This window comes from Dendrobates tinctorius, unplaced genomic scaffold (genome assembly GCF_039654945.1).
Source record: "Dendrobates tinctorius isolate UK_male_01 unplaced genomic scaffold, ASM3965494v1 ptg000086l, whole genome shotgun sequence".
Taxonomy (NCBI): Eukaryota; Metazoa; Chordata; class Amphibia; order Anura; family Dendrobatidae; genus Dendrobates; species Dendrobates tinctorius.
Window position 1 is genome coordinate 56,534,878 of NW_027361754.1, and position 25,933 is coordinate 56,560,810.

Consider the following 25,933-nt stretch of genomic DNA (forward strand, 5'->3'; position numbering starts at 1 on the left):
TTTCCAGTGATCTCGAGGAACATCGGCTCCACGTGAGGACAGTGCTGCAACGCCTGCTGCATAACCATCTTTACATCAAATTGGAGAAATGCGAGTTCCACAGGGCAACAGTGCAGTTCCTCGGTTATGTCATCTCTCCACAGGGTCTCCAGATGGACGATCAAAAGACCAGAGCGATCCAGGAGTGGCCAGCGCCAGGATCGGTGAAAGAAGTTCAGAGGTTTGTGGGATTCGCCAACTTCTATAGGCGCTTCATCCGTAACTTCTCTGAGATTGTGGCACCCATCACCCAACTGACTAAGAAGGGGGTACCGTTCCGGTGGACTCCGCAAGCCCAGGAGGCGTTCACATGGCTGAAGGACAAATTTGTGTCGGCTCCCATCTTAAGACATCCAGACCCAGACCTGAGCTTTACTCTTGAGGTGGACGCATCGGATGTCGCCATCGGCGCAGTGTTGTCACAGAGAGGAGGTGAGAAGGCAGTTCTTCATCCTTGTGCCTTTCTTTCTCAGAAGCTATCCCCGGCGCAGAAGAACTATGACGTAGGGAACAAGGAGTTACTGGCGATTGTGACGGCATTCAAGGAGTGGAGACACTTGCTGCTGGGGTCCTCAACTCCGATTACAGTTCTTACCGACCACCGAAACTTGGAATTCATGCAGTCCGTAAGATGTTTGAACCCACGTCAGGCACGTTGGAGCTTGTTTCTAAACCAATTCAACTTCATCATCTCCTACAGGTCGGGGGCACGGAATGGTAAGGCAGATGCGCTATCTAGGATTGCTGCTCCTGAGGAAGTGATTGAGTCGTCTCCTAGTACTGTTGTGTCTCCCGCTCATTTCATCTCTGCAATCCATCATCAGGATCTTCTGTCTGAGATCAAAGCAGCATACGCAGCAGATCCATTGCTAAGGCAACCTACCCCCGAAGTAAGCCTAAATTTCAGTGGAGGAGTGTGGTTACAGGAGAATCGGCTGTATGTACCAGAGGTGACAAGACTTGAAGTCCTCCGACTGATCCATGATTCTAAGATTGGGGGACATCGTGGAATAACGAAGACCCAAGAGTTCCTGGCTCGGTACTTCTGGTGGCCTTCGTACCGGAAGGACGTGGAGGGATACGTGTCATCCTGCGAGGTATGTGCTCGGTTCAAGACGCCTCGTGCGTCGCCTTCCGGGTTGTTACAACCCTTGCCTATACCATCTCGTCCCTGGAGATCCATCTCAATGGACTTTATTGTTGAACTACCGGTCTCCAAGGGTAAGAACACCATTCTAGTGGTCGTGGACCGCCTCACTAAGGCAGCACACTTTATCCCTTGCGCTGGATTACCCACAGCAAAACAGACTGCAGACTTGTTGATTCAAGAGGTGGTCCGTCTGCACGGGGTCCCGGATGAGGTGATCTCGGATCGTGGGGTGCAGTTCACGTCTAGGTTCTGGAGGTGTTTCTGCGCGGCTCTGGATATTAGAGTAAGTCTGTCTTCGGCTTACCATCCACAGACCAATGGACAGACGGAACGTACGAATCAGACCCTGGAGCAGTACCTCCGTTGCTACTTAAGTCATCTGCAGGACGATTGGGTAGATCTGCTTCCCCTGGCAGAGTTCACATATAACAACTCGCAGCACTCCTCGACTAAGCAGTCACCGTTCTTTGCTAATCAGGGTTACCACCCAAGCATCTTGCCGCAGTTCCCCAAGGAGGCTGCAGTGCCTGCTGTGTCTGACCATCTTTCCTTCTTACAGCAGAATTTGGAAGCTCTAAAGACCACCTTGACGACAGCACAGGAGAGGTATAAAAGAGCAGCAGATCGTACCAGGAGGCCGGCTCCGGTGTATAGGGTGGGAGATACGGTCTGGTTGTCTATCAAGAATCTGAGGGTGAGGGCACCGACTGTCAAGCTTGGACAGAAGTTTGTAGGGCCATACAAGATCGTGGCTCTAGTGAATTCGGTAGCGGTGCGGCTGAAATTGCCCCCTGCCTGGAAGGTTCACCCGGTGTTCCATGTTTCCCTACTAAAGCCAGTTGTACCAAATTCCTTCCCAGGGCGTACTTCCTCTCCTCCAGCTCCAGTGCTCGTTGATGGACATGAACAATATGTCGTGGAGAAGATTCTGGATTCACGGATCTTCAGAAGGAAGCTGCAATACCTGGTCAAGTGGCAAGGATACTCTGTCGAGGAGAATTCCTGGGAACCGGTGGAGAATATCTGGCTCCGCGGCTGCTGGAGCAGTTTCATCTAAGGTACCCGGACAAGCCTGGTCGAAGATTGTCCGGAGGACATTCTTTAAGGGGGGAATAATGTAAGCATCGTTCCTATTCTGCTGTGTTCCGGACTTTGCCCTTACTGTTGCCCTTAAGCCTGGCTTCATTCGGCCATACTGGTTCCTGTGACATCACCGCCTGTTGGTCCCGCCCGCCGGGTTTAAATAGCTTTCCTGGACGTGACTACCTTGCTTGTATATCTCGTCCTGTACCTGATCTGCTAGCTGGGAGTTGCACGCTGTGCTACCTCCTTCCTTCCTTCTGAATCCACCTGGATTACCTGCTGCCTAACCGCCGCCGCCTGGACCTTCTGACGGTGTCTGCCTGAAGGCTCCTTCCAGCCCTGCCTCCACCGCTCACCGCTCCTACAGCACTCACGGTATGCGCTGAAGATCTTGACTGCTGTGTGCGTTTCACCTGAGAGACTTATCCCTGCTACCTTTACTCACTCAGTATCAATTACCTAGTGACTTTCTCTGCCACTGCACTGTGCCCGAAGATCCCCCTCCCGCAAGGGAGAGGGCTAAGTGACTGTCCTTGCCTGCATTCTTAAGACTGTGTCTGCTTACATCTACATAGTGCTGGTGTACAACTTGCTATCTACTGGACTGAGTTCTGCTGCTGTTACCACTGCTGTCATTGTCTGGCTCCGCCAGCACCTGTGCTGTTCTGTGCTGCTTGTTTAATACAAACTACTTTCACGTGTACCTGTGTCTGTGACTCTATCATCTAGCCACTGTCTTCATAGAAACCTACTATACATCATTACATAAATATACTTGATGTGAGCTGGTATATACATGTGGGGAGACAGCTAGAAATAGTGAAAAATGGTGCAGCACTGGGTTTTGGCCACTAGGGGGAGACAAAGAACAGCAGGAGAAGGAGACGGTGCAGTACTAAGGTTTGGCCACTAGAGGGAGACTGAAGGAAGCCGGGAAAGGACTTAACAGCAGCTAATGCTAATGAAACCGCAAAGTCATGGTGGGCGGAGTTACGGGGGCAAGAGAGGGGAATTCCCAGGGAGGGGAATAAAAAGGAAGAGAGAGAGCCCCAGGGAAGCCAGTCCAGGAGGAGGAGTTCAGCAGAGGGGAAGACTGAAGGAAAAAGAGACTGAAAAGAGGAAGAGCTCCGGAAGGGACTGGAAGGAGAGACAGTCAGGGGGTGGCCCTGACAGGAGAGTCACAGGACAGAGGAAGCCCGGGGGTACCAGACGGACGGACTCGGGCAGGCGAAGCGCTGTGGTGGTAGGCCAAGGGCAGACACAGCGATAGAACCATGAGGGACATCACTGTAGGAGAGAGAAGAAGGTGCAAGGTACCTGGGCTTGTGTGTACGGAAGCTGTCGTGTTGCTGTCGTGTTGCTGTGGTCGTTGGGTGGACGACCAATAAAGAGAACCTGTTGAACGTACACCGGTTTCTGTCTCCAGTCTGTTCATGGCGAAAAAAGGACCACCCCCCAGTCAGCACACGTACCTACAAGTGGCGTAGTCGGCAGGATCATCACCGCCTAATCCACCAACGCCATCGGTGAGACCGCGCCGAATATTGAAAGGACCCGCAAGGAGTGGGTTGAAGATCGTGATTGCTGAACTCTAACTGGAATTATCGGATTGGACTGAACGTGGACATTGCTGGATTTGACTACAGGAACCCTGAAAGTGACTTTGGCGAATCAGTGCAATGGCGGCTGCCGAAGTGGAGGACTACAGCGCCAAAAGTGACTGCCGGGGTGAGCTATGCCAAGCCCGCCCCTGGGGGGAGCAGTTGCCAGAGCAACAAGCACTTACCCGTCCTGAAGATCCGCAGCAGATGGAGTCCCCAACAGCCGGACCCGCAGAGCTGGAGCCGGAGGAGAAAACGGAGGAGTGCTCGCCCGCGGCTCAGGCTGTGTCGGAGCAGCCGCTGGAGGAACTGTTGCTGACCCTCCCGGCGGAACCATCGGGCCTGGAGGTTGGTCCTGCCGGAGGGTGGGATGAAGAACAGCAGCGGACACCAGACGACAGGACCGGAAGCAGCGGAGGAGCGGTAGGGACCAGCGACACCTCGGACACGCTGGTCGCTCGGATGCACCGGTACCCGGGGGAACTGTGGGGCAGCACTGAAGGAAGCCACAGCGCCGGGGAAGGTGAGCGTTCTCCCGGCCCAGCTGGCGGCACCGCAGGCAGTTCCCGCCCCCACACCCCATACGCGAGCTAGGCCCAAGGGCCCCGACACCGGCCCTCAGCCTCCCCGCCCGGCCTCCTCTCACCCAGCATCCCTGGCTCCCGATGGATCTGTGGCCCATGCAGGGCCGACCGCTGACTGCACCATCGATGCCGAGCTGCCCCTCCCGGCATCACTCCATCCCGTGTCTCCAGTGCGGAGTGGGTCTGCAGCCTGTGTCCCGAGACTGGGGGCCGCCTATGCCGCACTCCATACCACGGCTGCGGCCTGTCCATCGAGGCCTGCGGCCGCTATGGCCCCGCTCCAGATCGCGGCTGGGGCCGGGTCACCGGGCTCCACAGCCTATGCGGGGCCGTCTGATGTCCGCGCCATCAGGCCCCAGCTTCCCCGCTCCGCTTCCCACCAGCCAATATCCTTGGCCCTCCGCCTACGGCTGGACCTGCAGGAGCTGAGGGTTGGACGGAGTGGAGCCACAACATTGACGGAGAGGGGTGCACCTTGGCCACAACCGGTGGTTGACCGCGGGGCCGCGAAGCTGTCTCTCGGTGGGGATGCGAGGCTTCGGGTCCTTGTCACCGGCTGCCCGCGCTCCCGCCGGGCGTCCCTTGGGGTCGCCGGGCCCTCCAGAGAAGGCGTCGATCCACGCACAGGGGCGGCTGAGGACTCCTCTGCCCCCGAGACTTTTCCACCGTTTGGAGATGCTGCGGCAGCGGAGTTCTCTTCGGCCCGTGCCAGGGCCTGGTTCCCAAGTGAAGATACGGCGCAGGATGCGCACCGCGGAACTGTCCTTGGCCCCTTCTTCCCCTTTTAATGCATCTCTCAGGGGGGAGATGGACTCCTGGGTCTTGGGCAATAAGAACTCTCGGGGCCCAGGAACAGCCAAGACATCCCGGAGGCTCCACGGCTGTGGAGTTCCTTGCTGTTGGCATAACATCGGCCATCAGGAGACGGCCCGGAGTACCGCCGAATACGGACTACTGAGACTGCTGTGCGATGTTGCACTGCATGGGGACTTTTCCGCGTCCCCTCGGGGTAAGAGACCCCATCTCCTGATACGGCAGGGATGTGTGGGGGTGCTGACCACAAAGGAAGGGGGCGCACCACTGTTTAAAAATGTTTTTTGAAAAATGTTTGAAATTATTACATCATGAAGAAGTTCAATAATGATGTACGGTTTAAAGAAAAAATGTGTAAATAGCTAGTAAAGGAGTAAATGTTATAAATGAAGATGCTCAACAGGTCCCGGGTACTAAATTGGCATGACTGATCATAGCTGAAGGTACAAGATGGTTTATAGAATTGGAACAGACAGCGGTCCATACATCAGGTCCTAATTAGCACAAACACCCCAAAATGAAAGAGGGGAGCACACGGTGACCTGGTAGGCCAGAGCCTCGGTCATTCTACCCCAAATCTGGAAACAGTTCTGAAAGTGAGAAAAGTGGGGGAGAGCACCCTTTGAGATATCCAGGTGTTCCTATCCCAATGAAAGGGAATTGTCAGAGAGGTGTACGCACCGGTGAGTAGCTATAAGCTACTCGGAGCATGATTGCTCCCGGTTCTGTTCAGCACCCCGTGTATTCCGGGCTTTGCTCAACAACTAGTCAGACAAAAAGAAGGTGGGGAAGCTTAAGAAGGGAAAATGAAGGAGACGAGATTGTCAAGGACGACAATGGTGAAAGGAAGGGAGTATGTAGGGAAGTGGACTGACCTATGGAACTGTCTGAAGCAGGAAAGTGAATGTAAGATGTGCAGTAAATATACTTCACGTGAACTGGTATATACATGTGGGGAGACAGCTAGAAATAGTGAAAGATGGTGCAGTACTGGGTTTTGGCCACTATGGGGAGACAAAGAACAGCAGGAGAAGGAGACATGCAGTACTAAGGTTTGGCCACTAGAGGGAGACAGAATGAAGCCGGGAAAGGACCTAACAGCAGCTAATGCTAAACAAAATGCAAAGTCATGGTGGGCGGAGTTACAGGGGCAAGAGAGAGGAATTCCAGGGAGGGCAATAAAAAGGGAGAGAGAGAGCCCCAGGGAAGCCAGTCCAGGAGGAGGAGTTCAGCGAAGGGGAAGACTGTAGGAAAAAGAGACTGAAAAGAGGAAGAGCTCCGGAAGGGACTGGAAGGAGAGACAGTCGGGGGTGACCCTGACAGGAGAGCCTCAGGAAAGAGGAAGCCCGGGGGTACCAGACAGACGGACTCGGGCAGACGAAGCGCTGTGGTGGTAGGCCTAGGGAAGCCACAGCGATAGAACCGTGAGGGACGTCACTGTAGGAGAGAGAAGAAGAAGCAAGGTACCCGGGCATGTGTACGGAAGCTGTTGTGTTGCTGTAGTCATCGGGAGGACGGCCAATAAAGAGGACCTGTTGAACGTACACCGGTTTCTGTCTCCAGTCTGTTTGTGGCGAAAAAAGGACCACCCCCCAGTCGGCACACGTACCTACATGTACACCACGGGTACACACCATGGCCCCGATTCAATATTGTGGTTTCTCCAGTTTTGCTCCTTTTTAGTGTTTTTAGTCTGATTTTCCCCCAAGATAAGACCTTCCCTGAGAATAAGATTTTTGGAGTGTTCTTGAAATATAAGCCCAACTCCAAAAATAAGACCTAGTTATAGCCAGGACCAGCGTTTGGGGGGTTAAGTAAACTGGTCAATTGCCCAGGGACCCCACTCTCTTAGAGGCCCCAAGCATTTCAATTCCAAGGTTAAAACAGCTTAAGTACTTTTGATGACATCACAGTCATGTGACCATGATGTCACCAAAGGTCCCTTAACTTCAGTAGTCTAGAGGAAGTAAAGAGGCAACAATCTGGTATGCAGGACTGGCATTATAGGAGGAAGGGGGCAATCTTGGCCATTTTTCCCACTCTCTTCGGGCATCCAGAATTTCTATTCTGAGCATAAGGACCTTTAGTGACATTATGTTCTTGTGACCATGAGGACATCAAAGGTCCTTTAACTGCAGTAGTCTAGAGGAACTGAAGAGGGGACAGGATGGCATGTACCGTATGTGCAGTGTGTGTATTCATATGTATGTGCAGTTTGTGTGCGATGACATGAATATATTTGAATAAATGTTGATTTTTTTGCTAAAGAATAAATGTGGATTGTTGTTCATGGGAAAAAAATATCCTTCCTAACCCATCTTTCGGGGCCAAAAATAAAATAAGATCCTGTCTTATTTTCGGAGAAACTAGGTATTTACTTCTCTAATCGTTTTGCCCAACTTTTTAAGCTGTTTCTTTTTTTACTTTTTTTTAATTCTTCCTCGTCAACTTTGCTTTTCTTGATGTTTTAGACAAGATTCATGAAATGCGACTTTTACCAAACGACACATTTTCTTGACATATGTCACTACAATCCCTGCCTGGAGTAAGGTGGGTTTTTTTTAGGAGTATTCAGTTTGGTGCATTTTTATACAAATGTGCAACTTTTTAAAGCATTTTCTACTTTTGACTGTTAAAAGTTGCAAAAAACAAAGACAAAGTTAAAGAGCATTTTTGACTTTGTGTCAAACTCATAAACCGCGTGGGCCAATTTTGAAGACGTTGGCGCTGCAAATGTCAGCGAATACCACAAGGCAAGAACCGAAAAGTGACTTTAATAAAACGCAAATGATAAATCGGGGCCCATGCCTACATTTGGGGTCTCACACTGTCCTGATCCTCTACTTCTGTAGGTACAGCATTTCTTACATTGTGCTTTGATGTAATTTTTTGATCACAGAGTGCGTTAAAAAAACTTGAGAAACCCTGTCTACACCTACAGTATACCACTCAACATCGCTGAACAGGCAATATGTTTTTTTAACTTGAGCAGCCATAGGTATATTTTTGACTGTGTGATGCATATTTAGGTTCTGTGCACACTAGCACCATGGCTTCCATTATTGTAGAAGTCATGTAGGGCAGCACAGTGGCTCAGTGGTTAGCAGTGCAGCCTTGCAGCGCTGGGATCCTGGGTTTAAATCCCACCAAGGGCAACATCTGCAGGGTGTTTGTATGTTCTCCCCGTGTTTGCGTGGGTTTCCTCCGGCTTCTCCAGTTTCCTCCCACACTCCAAAGACACATTGATAGGCAAAGTAGATTGTGAGACCCAATGGGGACAGCGATGATAATCTATGTAAAGCGCTATGGAATATGATGGCGCTATACAGGTGAATAAAATAAATAAATAAGTCATGATGTTCATGACGGATCCATTATACCAGATCCTAGGGAATCCCATTGATATAGTGTATAATGCAGAAAACAGGGTGAAAAGTGAGTGGGGTTTATGCAAATTTGTCATGCTTGGGTGCAAAAGTGTTTTATATACACTTTCTCATTTTTTTTATACTGAAATTGAAAAAATAATTCTCACTGTCTTCTATATTTCCAATGCTGGCGATAAGATCATTTTTATTGTTTTGATCTTGTATTACATTTTATTTTATTGCTTTTAGGGCGGGAAGACAGAACTAGCTGCTGGCGAGAATGTGAGACTCGGCTCTAGATGCTATCAGTTGATGACAGTGATATCCACTCCACCCTGTTTATAATGTTCTGCTCGTGATTGACAGGTCATGCCGGGAGTTGTCCAGCAGGACAAGTACTTCAGACCTTTATTAATTTGTTTAGTAATAGAAAAATTGTTTGTGCCAATTTAGTGAAGAATTTATGCATCTAAAGAAAAGCAGTCATCCTTGATGTGATCTAACTCTCCCGCACCATGCATGGTATGTCTAATTTTAAAAAAAACTTCACGCATTTAAAAAAATTCTCCGACTTAGAAAAACCCGTTCAAATACCCAATTTGGACCATTTTTAGAAGGAGCTTCCTTATTTAATATCCTCACCTATTAGCCAAGTGGAAAGAAGATACAAAGAGCATCTCTCACTCTGGAGGAATGAGCATGTCTGTGCATTACTATTGTTTTTAGTGGAAACTTGTAATACCTTCTTTCCCCTGGGGTGGCACTGCAGGGAAATGTAACACTTGCTTCCTTGTTTCTACAGAGATCAAAGCAGTTCAAAACGATCTAGTCGACTTACTATTATTTTATTCTTCTTATAAAAGGATATTGTCTAATGTAAATAAGCATAATAAATAAATAAAAATATAGAGAACCCCTTTAAAGGAATGTGTCACCAGTTTTATGCTACCCCAACTGAGAGCAGCATGATGTAGAGGTAGAGATCCCGATTTCAGCGATGTGTCATTTACCAGGCTGCTTGTTGCAGTAGTTTTAATAAAATCATTTTTATCTGCTACAGATCTGAATGCTAAGCTCTGTATAACCCTCAGTGGTGGGGGGGCGCGACTGGACTACCTGGCAGCAGGTTTACTAGTCCTTTAGTGATAATCTCCTGCTGATAAAACAAGGATTTTATCAAAACTCCAGCAAGCAGCCGAGTAAGTGACACATTGCTGGTATCAGAGTCTCTGTCTCTACATCATACTGCTCTCAGATTAGGTGGCAAAAACCCAGTGACAGATTCCATTTAAAAGGGATAATTTACTTCAAAATAATTTTGTTTAGATTTGTTCCTCGCATAAATATAAGGAACTTATTCATAAACTTGTATTTACAAAGTTGCCTTGATTTCCAGGTATCAGCAATGGTCTCAAGTAGCCGCAGCTCCAGTTCTAGTTTGTGCACAACATTAAATTGAGTGTTCTGAGTCGGCACAACATTAGGGCACTGTATGAAGGGGGACAGGTGCTCATTCCAAAAGGTAAGCCAACCAACGTTTCAGTCTGTGCATCGAATGTGATAGAGAAAGGGGGCTGACTGATCTACGGAAGCAAGCAGGCAGCAAGTTCTTTATATTTATTTTATTTATTTTAGAGGACAATCCTTTTAATTTAAAATGCATCCTTCAAGCATGTAAAATAAGCAAAAGAAAATGGCTTTATTGGATCTGTCACTAGATTTTGCAATAGCAGCCACAGATAATAGTACAAATATCCCCTTTAAGGCCTAATGGGACTAGAGTACTTACTTTGAAAATCCATATCAGAATGACTCAAATTAAATTTAACGTTCAATGAATCCAGCTTTTAATATTCGGCATGGGAACTTTCCTAAAGGATTATACAGCCATTCTGACACAGATTTTCAAAGAAAGTACACCAGACCCATCAGGTCTTAAAGACCTATTTAATAATGTATGTAGTTTGTATTGTGAAATCTGGTGACAGATCCGCTTCAGTTATCGATTCCGTAATAAATTGTTAATGTTCGCTACAGATATGTTAAATCCATTAACCTAATTAAAGATACTGCTGTGCACATAGCAATATTCACCTCGACACAGTGTGCAAGAACCGGTGCTAGGTAAAAAATGGTGGAGAAGTGACCATTGGGTTATCAGGAATGATGTTTTAAGACACTGATCATCCATTCGCTGACTTGAAAATACATTTTGTTTAAAGAATCCTTTACGCAAGTCATCAGGCTAGGAGGACATGGTGTCCGTCCAGCTAGCCTACAATATACGTCAGGAGCTGGTCCAGACCTACTGTATACTGTAACGTTTCCAGTTACCCCCATTAAGCAGATGGAGGCTGAAAGTGTGTTCGACTTTATACCATTTGTTTAACTGTATAGGAAAGCGCTACAGACTACGATTTTCTACAAAGAGGACCAGTGCCAAGAAATGTCTACCAGCGGATCCCTATGGTAGTCGGATGTGTCGGCATCCATCCTGAATGTGCACACTGTTGGATGAGTACCTCCTAAACATATGGCCCCTATAGGGGGCTCTGGTAGAGTGTGGACTGAGCCTTTACTTATTTTGGCTCTTGTAAATTAAAATTCAGGGGCTGATTTACTAATCTTGTCTATTTTTTATACTAGAGACTGAGTCTTGAAATGCATTAAATTTATTCCAGTGGCTCATGCTAGATGATAAAGTTGGCAAGTCCTCAGGAGCACTTGACTGCAGCGCTCACGTGACAGCATAATGTCTCTGGCAAACACATCTCCGACATCTGTGAAATGGTATTGGTTCAGGAGGCAAGTATACTGTGTTTTTATTTTACATGGGGCATTGTTGCATTTACGAAAGGGTTGCCCGAGTAGTGGACAACCCACTTAAAGACCCATGCTGGGTGGTGGTCTTGTTGGGGATTTTGCTTTAGGTCCTACAAGCTTCAAATTAAACCCCTGTATATCTCCTCCTTGATTCCTCCTTAAGGTGAGAACCATCATAAAGCCTGAAAAAACAGCATGTTATGTATACACTGTCCACACACAGAACAGTGCAGTCACTGAGGACCGGCACAGAATGATCATAAGAACATGGGTCCTGCAATGCAAGAAAGACACCATCACAACCCTACAGTTATAATTATCATCTAAAGTCTTTGAAACAAAGAAAGGGTTAAACCAGGCAAAAATAAATAACACTTCCAACTTTAAAGCAACAGTGTGAACTGAGTCCACACTAAAGGGTACTTCACACACAGCGAGATCGTCAGCGAGATCGCTGAAACGTCACAGCGATCTCGCTACGTGTCACACATAGCGGCAACCGCCCCCCCCCCCGCTGTGATGTCGCTGATCGTGCTGGAATGTCCCACTGGCCAGCATGCATTGCTGTCTATGGCGCAATAACAACGACGAGCGACCTCATTGGCGACTCAGAACTCAGGGATGCAGGCTTGATTTTGCTTGGTCTTTTCAACGCCCCCTCAGCTCCGATTGGTGGTCTCAAATTAGGATCTTTGTAGCGTTTCCTTTTATAGGTCAGCTATCAATTATATGCAATCATAACATTTAACATGTACAGTTATAATAATCGCGTGTCCCTGTGTCAGTGACTGTGGATCCACGAATAAAAAGCCCGCTAGTGACTCAGACAGGGACGCTGAAGCAAACTGCGTAGTGATAGCGCAGTAGTAGCAACCAATCGGAGCAGAGGGGCATGGAAAAGGCAACACTGAAGCACGCCTATCGAGGTCTGAGTAGTCAGAATCGCTGCTGTGTGACAAGGTCCCAACGACCGCCGAGGTTATACGGATCGCCGTATCATTGCTTCGTAGTTGAGTAGATCTGCCTGTTTGACAGCTTACTAGCGACCATGTAGCGCGACGTACCAGCGATCCTTACCAGGTTGTATCGTTGTCGGGATCGCTGGAGCGTCGCTATGTGTAACGGGACCCTTAGCCAGAGAGGGTCCCAGGCCATTTCACACCTAATAATTGCCAGATCTTCAGTCTGCTTTGTGTCTGTGTCTTCCTTCATTGGGATGTCTGTTTTTCAGGGACAGAACATACACCCATTAGTCTACGTTGCCAAATTGAGATTTTGCTATTTTTGTACTTAATGGGTATAGAAATGGTGCAGAAAATTTACAACATCAAAAACTCACCAAACGCGCATCATGGGAACGTAGCCTTATCTATGGGGTGGCTCACATGTCGGGTTTTTTTGTAGATTTGGGGTCCTCAAAAAACAAAAAAGGAGATGTCCGATTTTGATCAGGGTTATGGATCAAATTTTTCAATTCAAATCAATGGGTCAGTGAAAAAAATCGGACAATACATGTACGCCATTCCCATTTCTATACCCCTATCCCTCACCCTTCCCCACAAATAACAGATTGCAGAGGGGCTCAAGTTACATCTCATTTGCAGAACTGACTGCTTCTACATAAGATCTATGCGTACAGTAGACTCACAGCTTCTCATTTAATATCGTTCATGCCACGTTCACGGTGAACAAAGTAGCCTACAGCTGTCTGCGTTGCGTGACGTAGAGTCGAGTGTATGGTATGCACATTATATTTTTTATGTACAGTGTGCATCTGATAGTTAAATATATGAAATAGCTTAACGACATATTTATGGAATATAGGCTATAACTGGTTGAATGAATGATACATGCCTGATAATTGCATGTGCAAAATGGCACTATATGTGATCACGGTGCATACGATATGTGATGACCATGTGTATACATAGTGCCTGTGCACATATTTATAATATTTCTTATCACCCTCTTTCTAGTAACTCATAATTCATTACTTCCACGCAATCACTCAAGACACCTGGTATTTTCTGACATCACTCATCTGTCGATCTTCTTCCCCTATGTGTACGCCTATGGGTAATTTCCATAAAACCTTCATATCTACGAGCCTTCCAGTTATTTCTGTCTCTATATATTTCCATCTTGTGTTCGCCTCTTCCCAGCCTCATCATCTGTCCCCTGTGCACATTTCATTACCACCTTAGGCTGGCAACCCAATTTCTCTAGTCCGAACGCAACCGACATGTCTCAGTCCAATATTTCCACTACATTCCAGTGCCTCCCACAACGTAAACACCTCTCTCTTCCTGAAATACATCTCTTTCATTCCAGACGCTTGCTCTCATTATCTCAACAACTTCACACTACATTGCTCATCTCTTCCTCTTCACAGCCAGACCAAGACTTTCTCGAGAAACCCAACTCCCCCCCCCACCCCCCGACAGTGTCTCCCATTCATTCGGGGAAGATATAACTAAAATATATCAAAAGTCGATTCACTTACATTTGCTGGACTTAAATGACAATGACCCTACACAGAAGATCCTGTGTTCTCCAAAAAAAAACACGTGCCATTCATACCTGTTTCTTCTGTTGGCCAAATCATTAAAATTTGAAAGGGTCTATAACAACGACTAAAGTGACAATCACTATATAGTTTTCTTATTTCACACTTTTTGATACGACCTAACAAACACATTACAGTATAATTCTTCTTCCTAACTTTGTATACCGTAACCCGGAAACCACCGTTGTGTCTTTAGTATGAAGTGTAGAAATTAGAGGCGACCATATCTTAGCACAATATAACATAAAAGCAGATTAAAAACGTATACTAGATCAAACCATCCAACACATAAAGCCTTTTCCACTAGAACCTTTAGCAGAACAAAGATATATCTTTACAACAGGTCACCCCACTCACTGTATATAAAAAAATAAGTCATAACCACACACAGTGGTACACTTTTTGGAAAATAGATCATTAAAAAAATGTAATGCAATAGTAGGATCTAACAGAAGAACACAAAAACTTTTGCAACCACAAACCTAAAAGGGGGCATCTTACCATAATGGTGGCATCTCACCATAAAGGGGGCATCTTACCATAAAGGAGACAACTTACCATAACGGTGGCATCTTACCATAAAGGGGGCATCTTACCATAAAGATGGCATCTTACCATAAAGGAGAATCTTACCATAACGGTGGCATCTTACCATATAGGGGGCATCTTACCATAAAGGAGACAACTTACCATAACGGTGGCATCTTACCATAAAGGAGACATCTTACCATAACGGTGGCATCTTACCATAAAGGGGGCAGCTTACCATCTTACCATATAAAGGAGACATCTTACCATAGTGGTGGCATCTTACCATAAAGGGGGCATGTTACCATAAAGGAGACATCTTACTATAATGATGGCATCTTACCATAAAAATTGTAACTAGACTACAATGCTGGTAAAAATATTACGTAACTTCTCTCCAACCCATTGCTTCTTTGGTCTTGGAGAAGTTATCTCTACAATTTAGATGACATGTTGGATTTAAGCTATGACTACTTTGAATATCCCCCTTGATTAAGGTCCTTTTGGTACCTTAGATGGCCCTCTACATTAATCTCATGGATACAAGTGATTTTGTAAGGCTGATGTGAGATAATTTGCTTAGAAGGTAAGAGACAGTGGAGGTGTCTTAAGCATAGCTCACATACCTTGTCAAGTTCATGTACCTCCTCACTGTTGGATAGTGTAACATTAAAAGGATCAATGAACTGTGGTGGATCTTTTCCCCTTTTACGTTCTTTTTTAGCTGCCAGGACCGGGAATATTGCAAGTTGTTGGCACAGTACCGTGGCCACCAGGAGCCATACCCAACACCTCATTATGCTCGTTGAATATATCCTTCAAAGTTTACAAAGTTGAACTTGTGGAAAGCTCCAAGTACCTTCGAGAAGATGCTGAGAGGAATAAAACAAGTTGAAAGTGATCCTTCTGTGAAGATAAGCACTTGCTAGGACAAAAGGGGTCAAGATAAAGCATCAATCTACTTGACTCCACCAGGTCTTTTTACACATGACAGGTAGGAGGGAGGGTGAAAGCAAATGTTCTCCCATCAATTTCTTCAAAAGTCCAAATAGTATAATTAAAACTCACTCGGCTATGAAGCCTTCAACATTAAAAAGATCAGGATGACATCTCAGCCCCCACATCTGAGCCCCATCAGCTTAGACCTTCCTCGGTAGTGATTATCAATGAGTGGACCCATTAGGTGGACAATAAGAAGCGGAAACTCTGTTGGTCGCTAGTCATCCTCATCTGTTACTGGAACTGGACACATTCACAACCTGACGTCTTCTACTTGACTTGAAGCCACCTTTAGGATGAAATTCAGGGTCCGATGAAGTGACCCTACCATCCACTTAATGGAAGCCGGCTCTTCAGTTGAACCTTAAGTCATGAGAGATAAAAGTTGTGTCCCTTCATGGATAAAGCCTTGTAACGTACAGAAGTCAATATCTGGTCTTGACTTTCTGGTATTAGCCCTGTTAGAAAAAAAGTGTTCACAGAAGAAAAAATCTGCACTGAAATAGTGAAGAAGAAGAAAAACGTCCTGCAGAAATGTCTTTGTGTGATTTTTCAGAGAATGTAGCTTTTTACTGAGAGTTCAGAATGATGGGATATTCCTTCTTTCTATGTCCCAGTCTTTTCTCAATTTCTCTCTTACTCTGTCTCTTCCCAACTGCAAATTGGCAGCTGTTCTCCGGGCTGCTCATTTCACCAAATATATCCTTCTTTCCTGTAGCTGCTACTTGAAGGAGAGGGAGGGAACTCACCCTGCTCATCTGTCAATCCTAGTTTTTTTTTTAACAGCCCTATTAAAGTAGAGCTGATAAGCAGTTCAGTCCTTCTCCACAGAGATGTTAATCACATTTTAATGATCTATAAAAACTTTTTTTTTAACCCCAGGGGAAAAGACTGTTTGAGGAAATGAAAAAAAAAGCAATAGTGAGAAAATGTTTCATATTAACCCTTAACACACTTATGTTGCAAACATGGACGTTGAGGTTACGGACTTGTATTGAAGAAACCCAGTGGGTGCATTGCAAACTATTCACTGTCAGTGCATCATGGGCAGGGGTAGGCAATTCATTTTCCTAAGGGGCCACACGAGAGACTGTGACTGTTGTGTAGGGCCGAACCAATAGGCAGAAATTAATTCTGCTTACTATTAATATTAACATAATAATTCTAATTATTTTATATTAATATGAATTGTATCACTTAGTATTGAGCTGAATTAAGTATGCTTAACGCATGAGCCCACACACGGCCCCCTATATATCGTATAAGCCTCCTATATACAGTATGAGTCACCACACAGACCCCTCTATACAGTATGATCCACCCATATACAGTATGAGCCCACATATATTCTCCTATATACAGTTCGAGCCCGCACATAGCCTCTTATATACATTATTAGCCCTCACATAGCCCCCGATACACAGTATGAGTCCTCACATAGCCTCCTATTTACAGTATTAGCCCTCACATAGCCCCCGATATACAGTGTCAGCTCCCTATATGCAGTATGAGCCTCCATATAGCCCCTATATACAATATTAGTCCTCACATAGCCCAAATATACAGTGTAAGCCCCCTATATACAGTATAAGCCCCATATAGCCCCTATATACAGTATGAGACCTAATGTAGCTCAATATATACAGTATTAGAACCCACATAGCCCCCGATGTACGGTGTAAGCGCCCTACATACAGTATGAGCCCCCCCATATAACCCTCTATATACAGTATGAGACCTCACATAGCCCTCCTATACAACACATGTAGGGTCAGTGGGCCAAGCTGGGGGGTGGTCCCTCTCTTACCGCGCAGAGACAAAACAGAGACAAGATGGAGGCAGGTTCTGGGTGCAACGGGTCCAAGTTTATTCCACTCACCGTCCGCCTGACGGCCTCTGCAGTACACCGCACTTCTCTTAACCTCACGGCCCTCCATTTCTAGGGCCCATTATACACACCGTACTTTCACACTAGGGACGTACATGCACGTACCGTCCATTCTTCACTGTTTGACGCTCCTGACAGGTCCGTCACTGTGGCCGCCTTAGGCCCGTAAACCAACAGCAATTTTACTGGTCAGGCGTCGTGTCAAATACGGTTTCCCACACCCGGTGCCTCGTCTCTTCTGCGGTACTTTCCTGTCAGGACCACCCCCCTGACGTTCTCTCTCCTCAGTCCCCCTGGTTCAGTTCTCCTCAGAGTGCACAAACTGTCGTAGTCCTCCTGTCATAGAATCATAGAATCATAGAATCATTGAATCGTAGAGTTGAAAGGGACCTCCTGGGCCATCTGGTCCAACCCCCTGCTCAAAGCAGGATTCGCTAAATCATTCCAGTCAGATGTCTGTCCAGCCTCTGTTTGAAGACTTCCATTGAAGGAGAACTCACCACTTCTCGTGGCAGCCTGTTCCACTCATTGATCACTCTAACTGTCAAAAAGTTTTTTCTAATATCTAATCTGTGTCTCCTCCCATTCAGTTTCATCCCATTGCTTCTAGTTTTTCCTTGTGCAAATGAGAATAAAGTTTATCCTTCTACAATGTGGCAGCCCTTTTGATATTTGTAGACAGCTATTAAGTCTCCTCTCAGTCTCCTCTATTACAAACTAAACATTCCCAAATCCTGCAACCTTTCCTCATAAGACAGGGTTTGCAGACCGGTCACCATTCTGGTCGCTCTTTTCTGATCTTGCTCCAGTTTGTTGATGTCTTTTTTAAAATGTGGTGCCCAAAACTGAACACAATATTCCAGATGAGGTCTGACCAAAGAGGAGTAGAGGGAAATAATGACTTCACGTGATCTAGACTGTATGCTTCTGTTAATACATCCTAGAATTGCATTTGCCTTTTTTGCTGCTGCATCACACTGTTGACTCATATTCAGTCTGTGATCTATTAGTATACCCAAGTCTTTTTCACATGTGCTGTCACTTAGCCCTATTCCTCCCATTCTGTATATGCTTTTTTCATTTTTATTGCCCAGATGTAGTACTTTGCATTTCTCCCTGTTAAAAACCATTCTGTTAGTTGCTGCCCACTGCTCCAGTTTATTTATATCTTTTTGAATCCTCTCTCTCTCTTCTCTAGTATTAGCTATCCCTCCTAGCTTTGTGTCATCAGCAAATTTAATAAGTTTACCCTCAATTCCTTCATCTAAATCGTTGATAAAGATGTTGAACAATACAGGGCCCAGGACAGAGCCCTGTGGTACCCCACTTGAGACATTCTTCCAACAGGATGTGCAGCCATTTACGACCACTCTTTGGGTCCGATCACTAAGCCAGTTATGAATCCACCTAACAGTTGCCTTGTCCATTCTATACTTAGTCATTTTTTCAATAAGGATTGTATGAGAGACTTTGTCAAATGCTTTGCTGAAGTCAAGATATACTATATCTACAGCATTTCCTTGATCCACCCAATCAGTGATACCGTCATAGAAGGAAATTAAGTTAGTCTGACATGACTTATTAGTTACAAACCCATGCTGACTCTGTTTAATCACTTCATTCTTATCCAGGTATTGACATACATGTTGTTTAATAATTTGTTCAAAGATCTTTCCTGGTTTAGAAGTCAGACTCACCGGTCTATAGTTGCCTGGGTCCACCTTCTTCCCCTTTTTGAAGATAGGAACAACATTTGCTCTTCTCCAGTCTTCTGGGACTTCTCCTGCGCTCCAATAATTTTCAAAGATTATGGCGAGGGATTCAAAAATTTCTTCTGCTATCTCCTTCAGTACTCTGGGGTGTAATTCATCTGGACCTGGAGACTTGAATTCATTTAGGTTAGCTAAGTGTTTCCTCACTATCTTTCTGTTTATAGATATCCTGGATTCTTCTATTCCCTTAGGCTAGTTTCACACTAGCGTTTATGAGCGCAGCGACGGCCTGCGCACGGCCGCCGCTAAGCCCCGCCCCCTGCCGCGCCCCCGCCGGTAGCTCTGCCCACCGGCGCATGACGCTGCATGCGCCCTGCGTCCCCTATCTTTATCACAGGGGGCGCAGGCCGTGCGCAGTATGCGTTTGGCGGCGCATGCGCCTTTTTGATGGTGCGCCGACGCAATCAAACTGCAGCAGGTTGCGTTTGGTGCAGGTCGGCGCACCGTCAAAAGGACGCATGCGCCGCCAAATGCATACTGCACACGGCCTGCGCCCCCTGTGATAAAGATAGGGGACGCAGGGCGCATGCAGCGTCATGCGCCGTGGGCGGAGCTACAGGCGGGGCGCGGCAGGGGGCGGGGCTTAGCGGCGGCCGTGCGCAGGCCGTCACTGCGCTCATAAACGCTAGTGTGAAACTAGCCTTAATAGGACAGTGAATAACAGTTGATGTTACATTTCCTTTCTGAGAGAAAACAGATGCAAAATAGGAATTTAAAAGTTCAGCCTTCTCAACATCCTGTCTTACCATTTCATCATTTTCATCCTGTAAAAATCCTATAGCATCTTTGACTTTTCTTTTACTTTTGACATATCCCCAAAATCCTTTATTATTGCTTTTGACATCTCTTGCAAGCCTCAATTCATTTTCAGCTTTAGATAATCTGACTTGTGCCCTGCAGGTTCACCTGAGCTCCCCCTGGGGACTGGAACTTTCTGGAACCCTCCCTCAGTATATATACCTTTCCTGGTTCCCTGTAACTCCGCCCCCATGACCACCGGTTTCCTAAGCCCTAAGCTGATGTCAAGTCCTTTGCTCACACTCCTCCCTGCCCTCTAATGGTCAACCCAGGTACTACACGTCCACTACTCTTTCCTAGCTGTTTCCCCACTGTAGTAACTGACAACTATCTGAACTGTGCAAACCTTTCCTTCTCTATACTGACAGGTCCGTCCATCCGTCAGGTCACCTTCCCTACACACACATAGCACATACATTTGCACAAATGGCAGAAAAAACCCATACACATACTCACCTCGCTCCGGTTCCCCTGGTGCTTTGCTGTGTGCATTGAGGCTCCGCACAGCAGACACGATGTAGTGATGCCATTGTGTCTGCTACCTCAGTTTCACATGCTAAATGATGGAGGAAGTAGCCGGTGGCCCCTTTCTCCACCATAATATTCAGCGCTATCTGCAACCTGAGGATGCAAATTAGACTGTATCGACTAAACCATGATGCCAACCTGTAGGCAGATCATTAGTACAGGTTGAGGAACAGGTTGGCTGAAATAGGGTATATAATACAAGGTCTTTTTCAAGTGGATTCTGCCACTGAAACCACCTGATAAAAACCTGTGAGAAAATGTTCAAAAGAATGAACCTGTGCATTTCTACGTAAAGATGACTTACTGTGCAATATTCAGACTTTTATCCACTTGAGGTTTCTAAAAAATGCCATGTGGTTAAAAGAAGAAATTTGCCTATTCCTCTGCCATTTTCCGCTCGGAATATGCTCTATACTTTATGATATAAGTCAATGGGAAAGCTTAAAAGATGCCTTGATTACTTCTGAATTGCATAGCTTTTGCCAAAAAAAGATATCTAGTAGTTTCCTCATTATTAAATGAAGTGAAAAAAACTACAAAATCGATAAGAAAACTCACATACCCCAGCATGCATTTCGCATCTGCTTCTTCAGGGTCCCTATACACATTGGTCTAAGATTGACTAAACCTGTTGATATTTTCAGGATTTCCTGACTCTCCCAGTCAGATGATGTCAAGGGAGAGAAGGATCTGGTGGTTGGAATCTTTGGGTCCTTTTTTTACTAGGAGATAAGCAGCTGCCAGATGATTTTGGCAGCGGCTTTGTTATAGGGAACACAGGAGTGATCAGTCAAGTCGAGAATTCCTGTGTATGAGGTAGTTGGGATAGATAGTTGTTGACTGAAGGATTGTTCAGCCGACAGATTCCTAATGTGTATGGGGGCTTTAAGGCATCTATAATTTACCAATCAGTACCTCTGTATTGCAAGAACCCTAATACAGTGCTGTCAACAGATGGGGTCTCTAATTTGGCTAATGTGAGCTAATTTGCAAACGGATACTGTATGTGTTTAAACTTGGAAAGCAAAACGGGTGTGCTAGCTTTATTTAATCTATGGTGGCACTGTGGGTTAACTAAGCATGTCCTGCGGAGCTTCATCACAGATTCCAGCTGACGGATGGGGATCACAACAGCAGAAAAATCCGCAAATAGCTTATTTTTCACTGGAAATACAATCTGTAAAATGAGGACAATCACTTTAATCTTTGCTGAAAAATAACACAATCCTTCCACTTTCTTGAAGCCCAAGAAAGGGCAGGTGTCTCTCTGACGGATATTCTTCATAAAACATCTCCTTATCGATAGTTTCCCTACCAGTAAAAGAAAAGAAATACAAATGGGGAGCAAAGAATGTCATTACAGAAGTCAAGGTGTGAAACAATAAGGGGGAGGTGGGAATTTTCCTGATAGCTTCAGGCGGAAAACAATGGATTTTGGCAATATGACAGAGAAAACACAAGACGGGTTGGTAGCTGTGTAAGGAGGTGGCGGGGGACCCTCACTTGCCTCCTCTCCCCTGGACACTGTTCTTATGATTGCGTGTGGCACCTCATTGTTTACTAATGTCATTATACTTGTTATATACTGTAATGTGATGTATTTATCATGTACTGTGCATAGGCTTAAGGATAGATTAGGAAATAGTATAAGATCTTTGGGGAATTAGAGAAGAGAGGGGCATCATAGAGAATAGAGTAGAATAGGAGTGTTAGTTAGCATAGGGGTTTAGCAGCTGGGAGGAGTTACAGGGTAGGGCAGTGCAGAGCAAGGGATATAGGAGAAGGACTTCCTGGTTAGGGAGCAGAAGCCCGGGCAGTTTTGCCCAGGGCAAGGAGTGAGGAGTAGCGAAGCAGACGGACGACCATGGGGATAAAGCTGCTATGGTAGTAAGGGGTTCCAGATGGAGAATTGTGCAGTCAGACACCAGCTCAAAAGGACCATCCCCAAGAAGGATCCGGGGTCTACGATCAGAGTGGGAGTAGCTGAGATGGCATTACTGGCACCTTTCCCTATTGGAACTGGATGAGGGTCTGACAGGGAGCTGGTGATACTGAAGGCATGGATGGGACACGAACCGTCCAGAGATATGGCAGGGATTGCCGGGAGAAGGGAGACAGAGCTGATAGAGAGGATAGAGGCTGCCCGGATGGCAGGGAAAGATAAGAAGATGTCTCTGTGTATAACCTGTGCTGTCAGTGTGATGAATGCCCTATTGATTAATAAATTTCAACTGTTGGAAAAGATCTGTGACTCTGAGATGTTTTGTGGAGCTCGGGAACGCGGAGCCGGAGTGACAGAACCTGAGGGGATCCGAATGTAAGTGTACTGCTGCGCACGCTGCACATGCAAAATAAGGGACACTGTACTCTATCTGTGGGGCACCAGGGTGTGGGAACAGTACAGCCAGTTGCCATGACTACCACCCTGGCCACCTTATAGAATTGGCGTAGTTGGCAGGATTGTGATGACTTATATGCAGAGAGCGGAGGAGCCTTGAGAACAGCAAAGATGGCGGCTGTTAGAGAGTTAAAGATGGCACCGAACACTGACAAGAAGATGGCGGTCAGTGGCGCGAACATTGGGAGCAGTGCCGCCCACCATGGGCATCTGGAATGGAAAAGGATGCAAAGATGTAAGAAGCAGTGGCCTGAGCCGAGACCACATCCCATAGTGACTGGTGCCTGCCCAAGATGGGCGTGGCCAAACAAGCCCCGACCCCTGCAGCAGACTCTTGACAAATGGGTGGGGCAGCCAGAAGTAACTCCACCCACGAATGGGTGGAGCTCCGAAGAGCATGACGGTGTGCTAGGAAGAAAGACGCCATTACCTACTGAGATGCAGCAAAGAAGCATGTCGTTCTGTGGGGGCATCGGTTGGGTCGCCCTCCCAGGGCCGTGGGGTACTCGGTACCGGGCCGGTATCAGTGGGACGTGTCACAGCGGCGGTGACCCGGACCGTGGCACTGGGCGCCCAAGTAATAGAAAGATGTGAATGGTGGAATGTAGTTAAATGAATAGTTCATGATGCCACCTGTGGTGTTCGGCAAGGGAGGTGTTAAGCCGACGCTGCAGACAGATCCTCCGGGACAGATGGTGTGGTGCAGCAATGATGTTATAGCCCTCCACAGGCAGGGCTGTTGTACCAGGGCAGTGTAGATGTGGAGACACTTAGATGGTGCAGTGTTTGGCGCAGGGGATGTAGCAGTGCCAGGCGGACGGACGCAGGAAGGAATGGAGGGCACCAGGGCATGTAGTTCCAAAGCTTTACTCACAGTCTGTAGTGCCCGCTTCTGTGCCATGTCCTCCGGGTCAGGAACTCAGTCAACCTCCAAGCAAGATGGAATGCTCCCTTCCATACTTCGTCAACTTATGTGCCTTTTCTGAACGTCTCCTCTATAGCGCCTTTAAGTGTGAAGATCTCCTAGTACTGAGTTACACTGGAGTTCCTCCTGACAGATGTTCCCAAGAACTCTACTTGTACGGCAGACAGCTGTAGCCTGTTTCAGGGACTCTCTACGCCTAAGTCCCGGCTCTCTATCCGTGTTGCTGTTGTGCCCCAAGTCTTAGATGGGAGTAGTGCATTTACAGCCCACTACTCCACCGGTGTCTGCTGCATAACCATTAGTGTCCATACAACCTCAGGGACCGGGCCCCGGCCTTGCGCTTAGAACTTCTAGGCAGGGTGCTTCCTCTAACCCACGTCCTCTGTGTTCCCTTTCACTCCTACGTTCCGTACTTGTCTTTCTCTCCTATGGAAGCTCAGGCTTCAGTTCAATGTCTTTCTCCATCTTTCCTTTCCCATGCCAGCTGGCTCAGATCTCTGAGGCAGCTGCAGCACTCCTTCCTCCATCCCTCTTCCAGGGATCCCCACTCCTCTCTGAGTGGCTTCCTCCCTCAGACTCTCCGTCTGACTGACTGACCTGTAATCCTAAACCATCCCGCTCTTTTATGTATTCTCAACTCCACCCACCTTCCAGCATGTCTAGTGTTCCAAGCAGGGAACCACCAAAAGTGCTCTGCTACTCTCTAAGCAAGGAGCCGCAATGTGGTTTTGCTGAACTACTCTATTGTGTGGGGTGCGAGTGTTGGTGCGTGGTCAGGAGCCTCCAACTTACCTGGATGGTGGGGCACCACACCTTAGGAGAAGGTGCAGTACCTCTGTGGTGACTGAGCCTCAGGGGTGCCACATACCCCCCCGTTAAACACAGCACATCCGCGGGCTGCAAGATAAACAAAGTTGACAACACAGGAACATACAAATTTTTGTAATGCTGAATAAACATTTCTTATACTAAACTCCCCAATGTGAGAGGCACTCATTCTTGAACATTGCAAACAATTCTTAATTAGCTATCTAAAATCCTAAGTCAAAGTGCAATTTTCCATACAATACTTAATTCAAAGTGCTATTGTCTGTTACTCACTACCACTTCAGTATTCTTCATCAACACATTTCTAGTGCACATTTTCTACTTTCTTTCAACTCTGAGCGACAACCGTGGTGCCTGGTTCATAATCTACATTTTCAATTCTTTATTTTTCTCTATCCAAATCTCTTATCTCTTTATTTAAAACATTCTATATATAAAAGCCATTTACTCTCATAAGACACATCATTATCAAATACTTCACATTAAACTTTTCAATAACACTTCTAAGTGCTGGACACCGCTCCCAGCCGGGATCTCTTGCAGCGTCTTTTGATTGGAGTCATGCGCCAAATGAGGCAGACATTATCTTCGCAAAGTGTCCTATGTAAAACCAAGAGAGGGCACCAAAAGAGGTGCAAACTATTTACAAACACAGTTCTGGACCATTCAGCGTTCATGATCTCCTTAGTTCAATGGAAAGGCTGCCAACAAAACAGGGCAACACTGGAAAAACAAAACTAAAACATAATGGAAAAACAAAGCACAACTGTGCAAATACCCTCCTGGGTAACGAGAGTTATGTTTACTGCAGGTTACTAGTGCTGGTCCCCTCCTGGGGTTGTGGAAGCTGATGACTGGGCACTGCTACCAGATGGAATACTTTGGGTGTCTTTATCCTGTTGCTGGTTGCTTGCTAGTCGCATGTACTCCGCCTCCCACAGGGAGAGATAGGGACTGGCCGGGGTAATTGAAAGGGCCATGGAAACGTCTACTGCCTGCGGGGACGGCATATTCGCTACCACCGATGGCACTTCTGCTGCTGTTGGTGACTCAGCCAGCGCTGTCGCTGGTTCCTCTGAATCCGATTCTTCAGTGTCCATCGGGACCTCGGCTGGCAGCACTGCAGCCTGAGGCTGCCGGCGGAGGTCAATTGGGCCATTTCTATTTGTGGGTACCGTTCCCAAGACCAGGGTCAGGTCGGGGGTAGAGGTCATACCTTGTGCCTCCAGGCGAGGTTCCAGT

General features: G+C 46.6%; 1 protein-coding gene across 1 annotated transcript in view; it reads right to left on the reverse strand.

The window, feature by feature from the left end:
* Window positions 1–16,260, reverse strand: part of C1QTNF12 (C1q and TNF related 12) — a 62,155-nt gene extending 45,895 nt beyond the window's left edge. The window contains exon 1 of the mRNA XM_073585424.1: window positions 15,182–16,260. Within this exon, the coding sequence (XP_073441525.1) occupies window positions 15,182–15,352 (171 nt within the window). The 5' untranslated portion in view covers window positions 15,353–16,260. The remainder of the gene's footprint in view (window positions 1–15,181) is intronic.
* Between the last annotated feature and the right edge of the window lie 9,673 nt (window positions 16,261–25,933).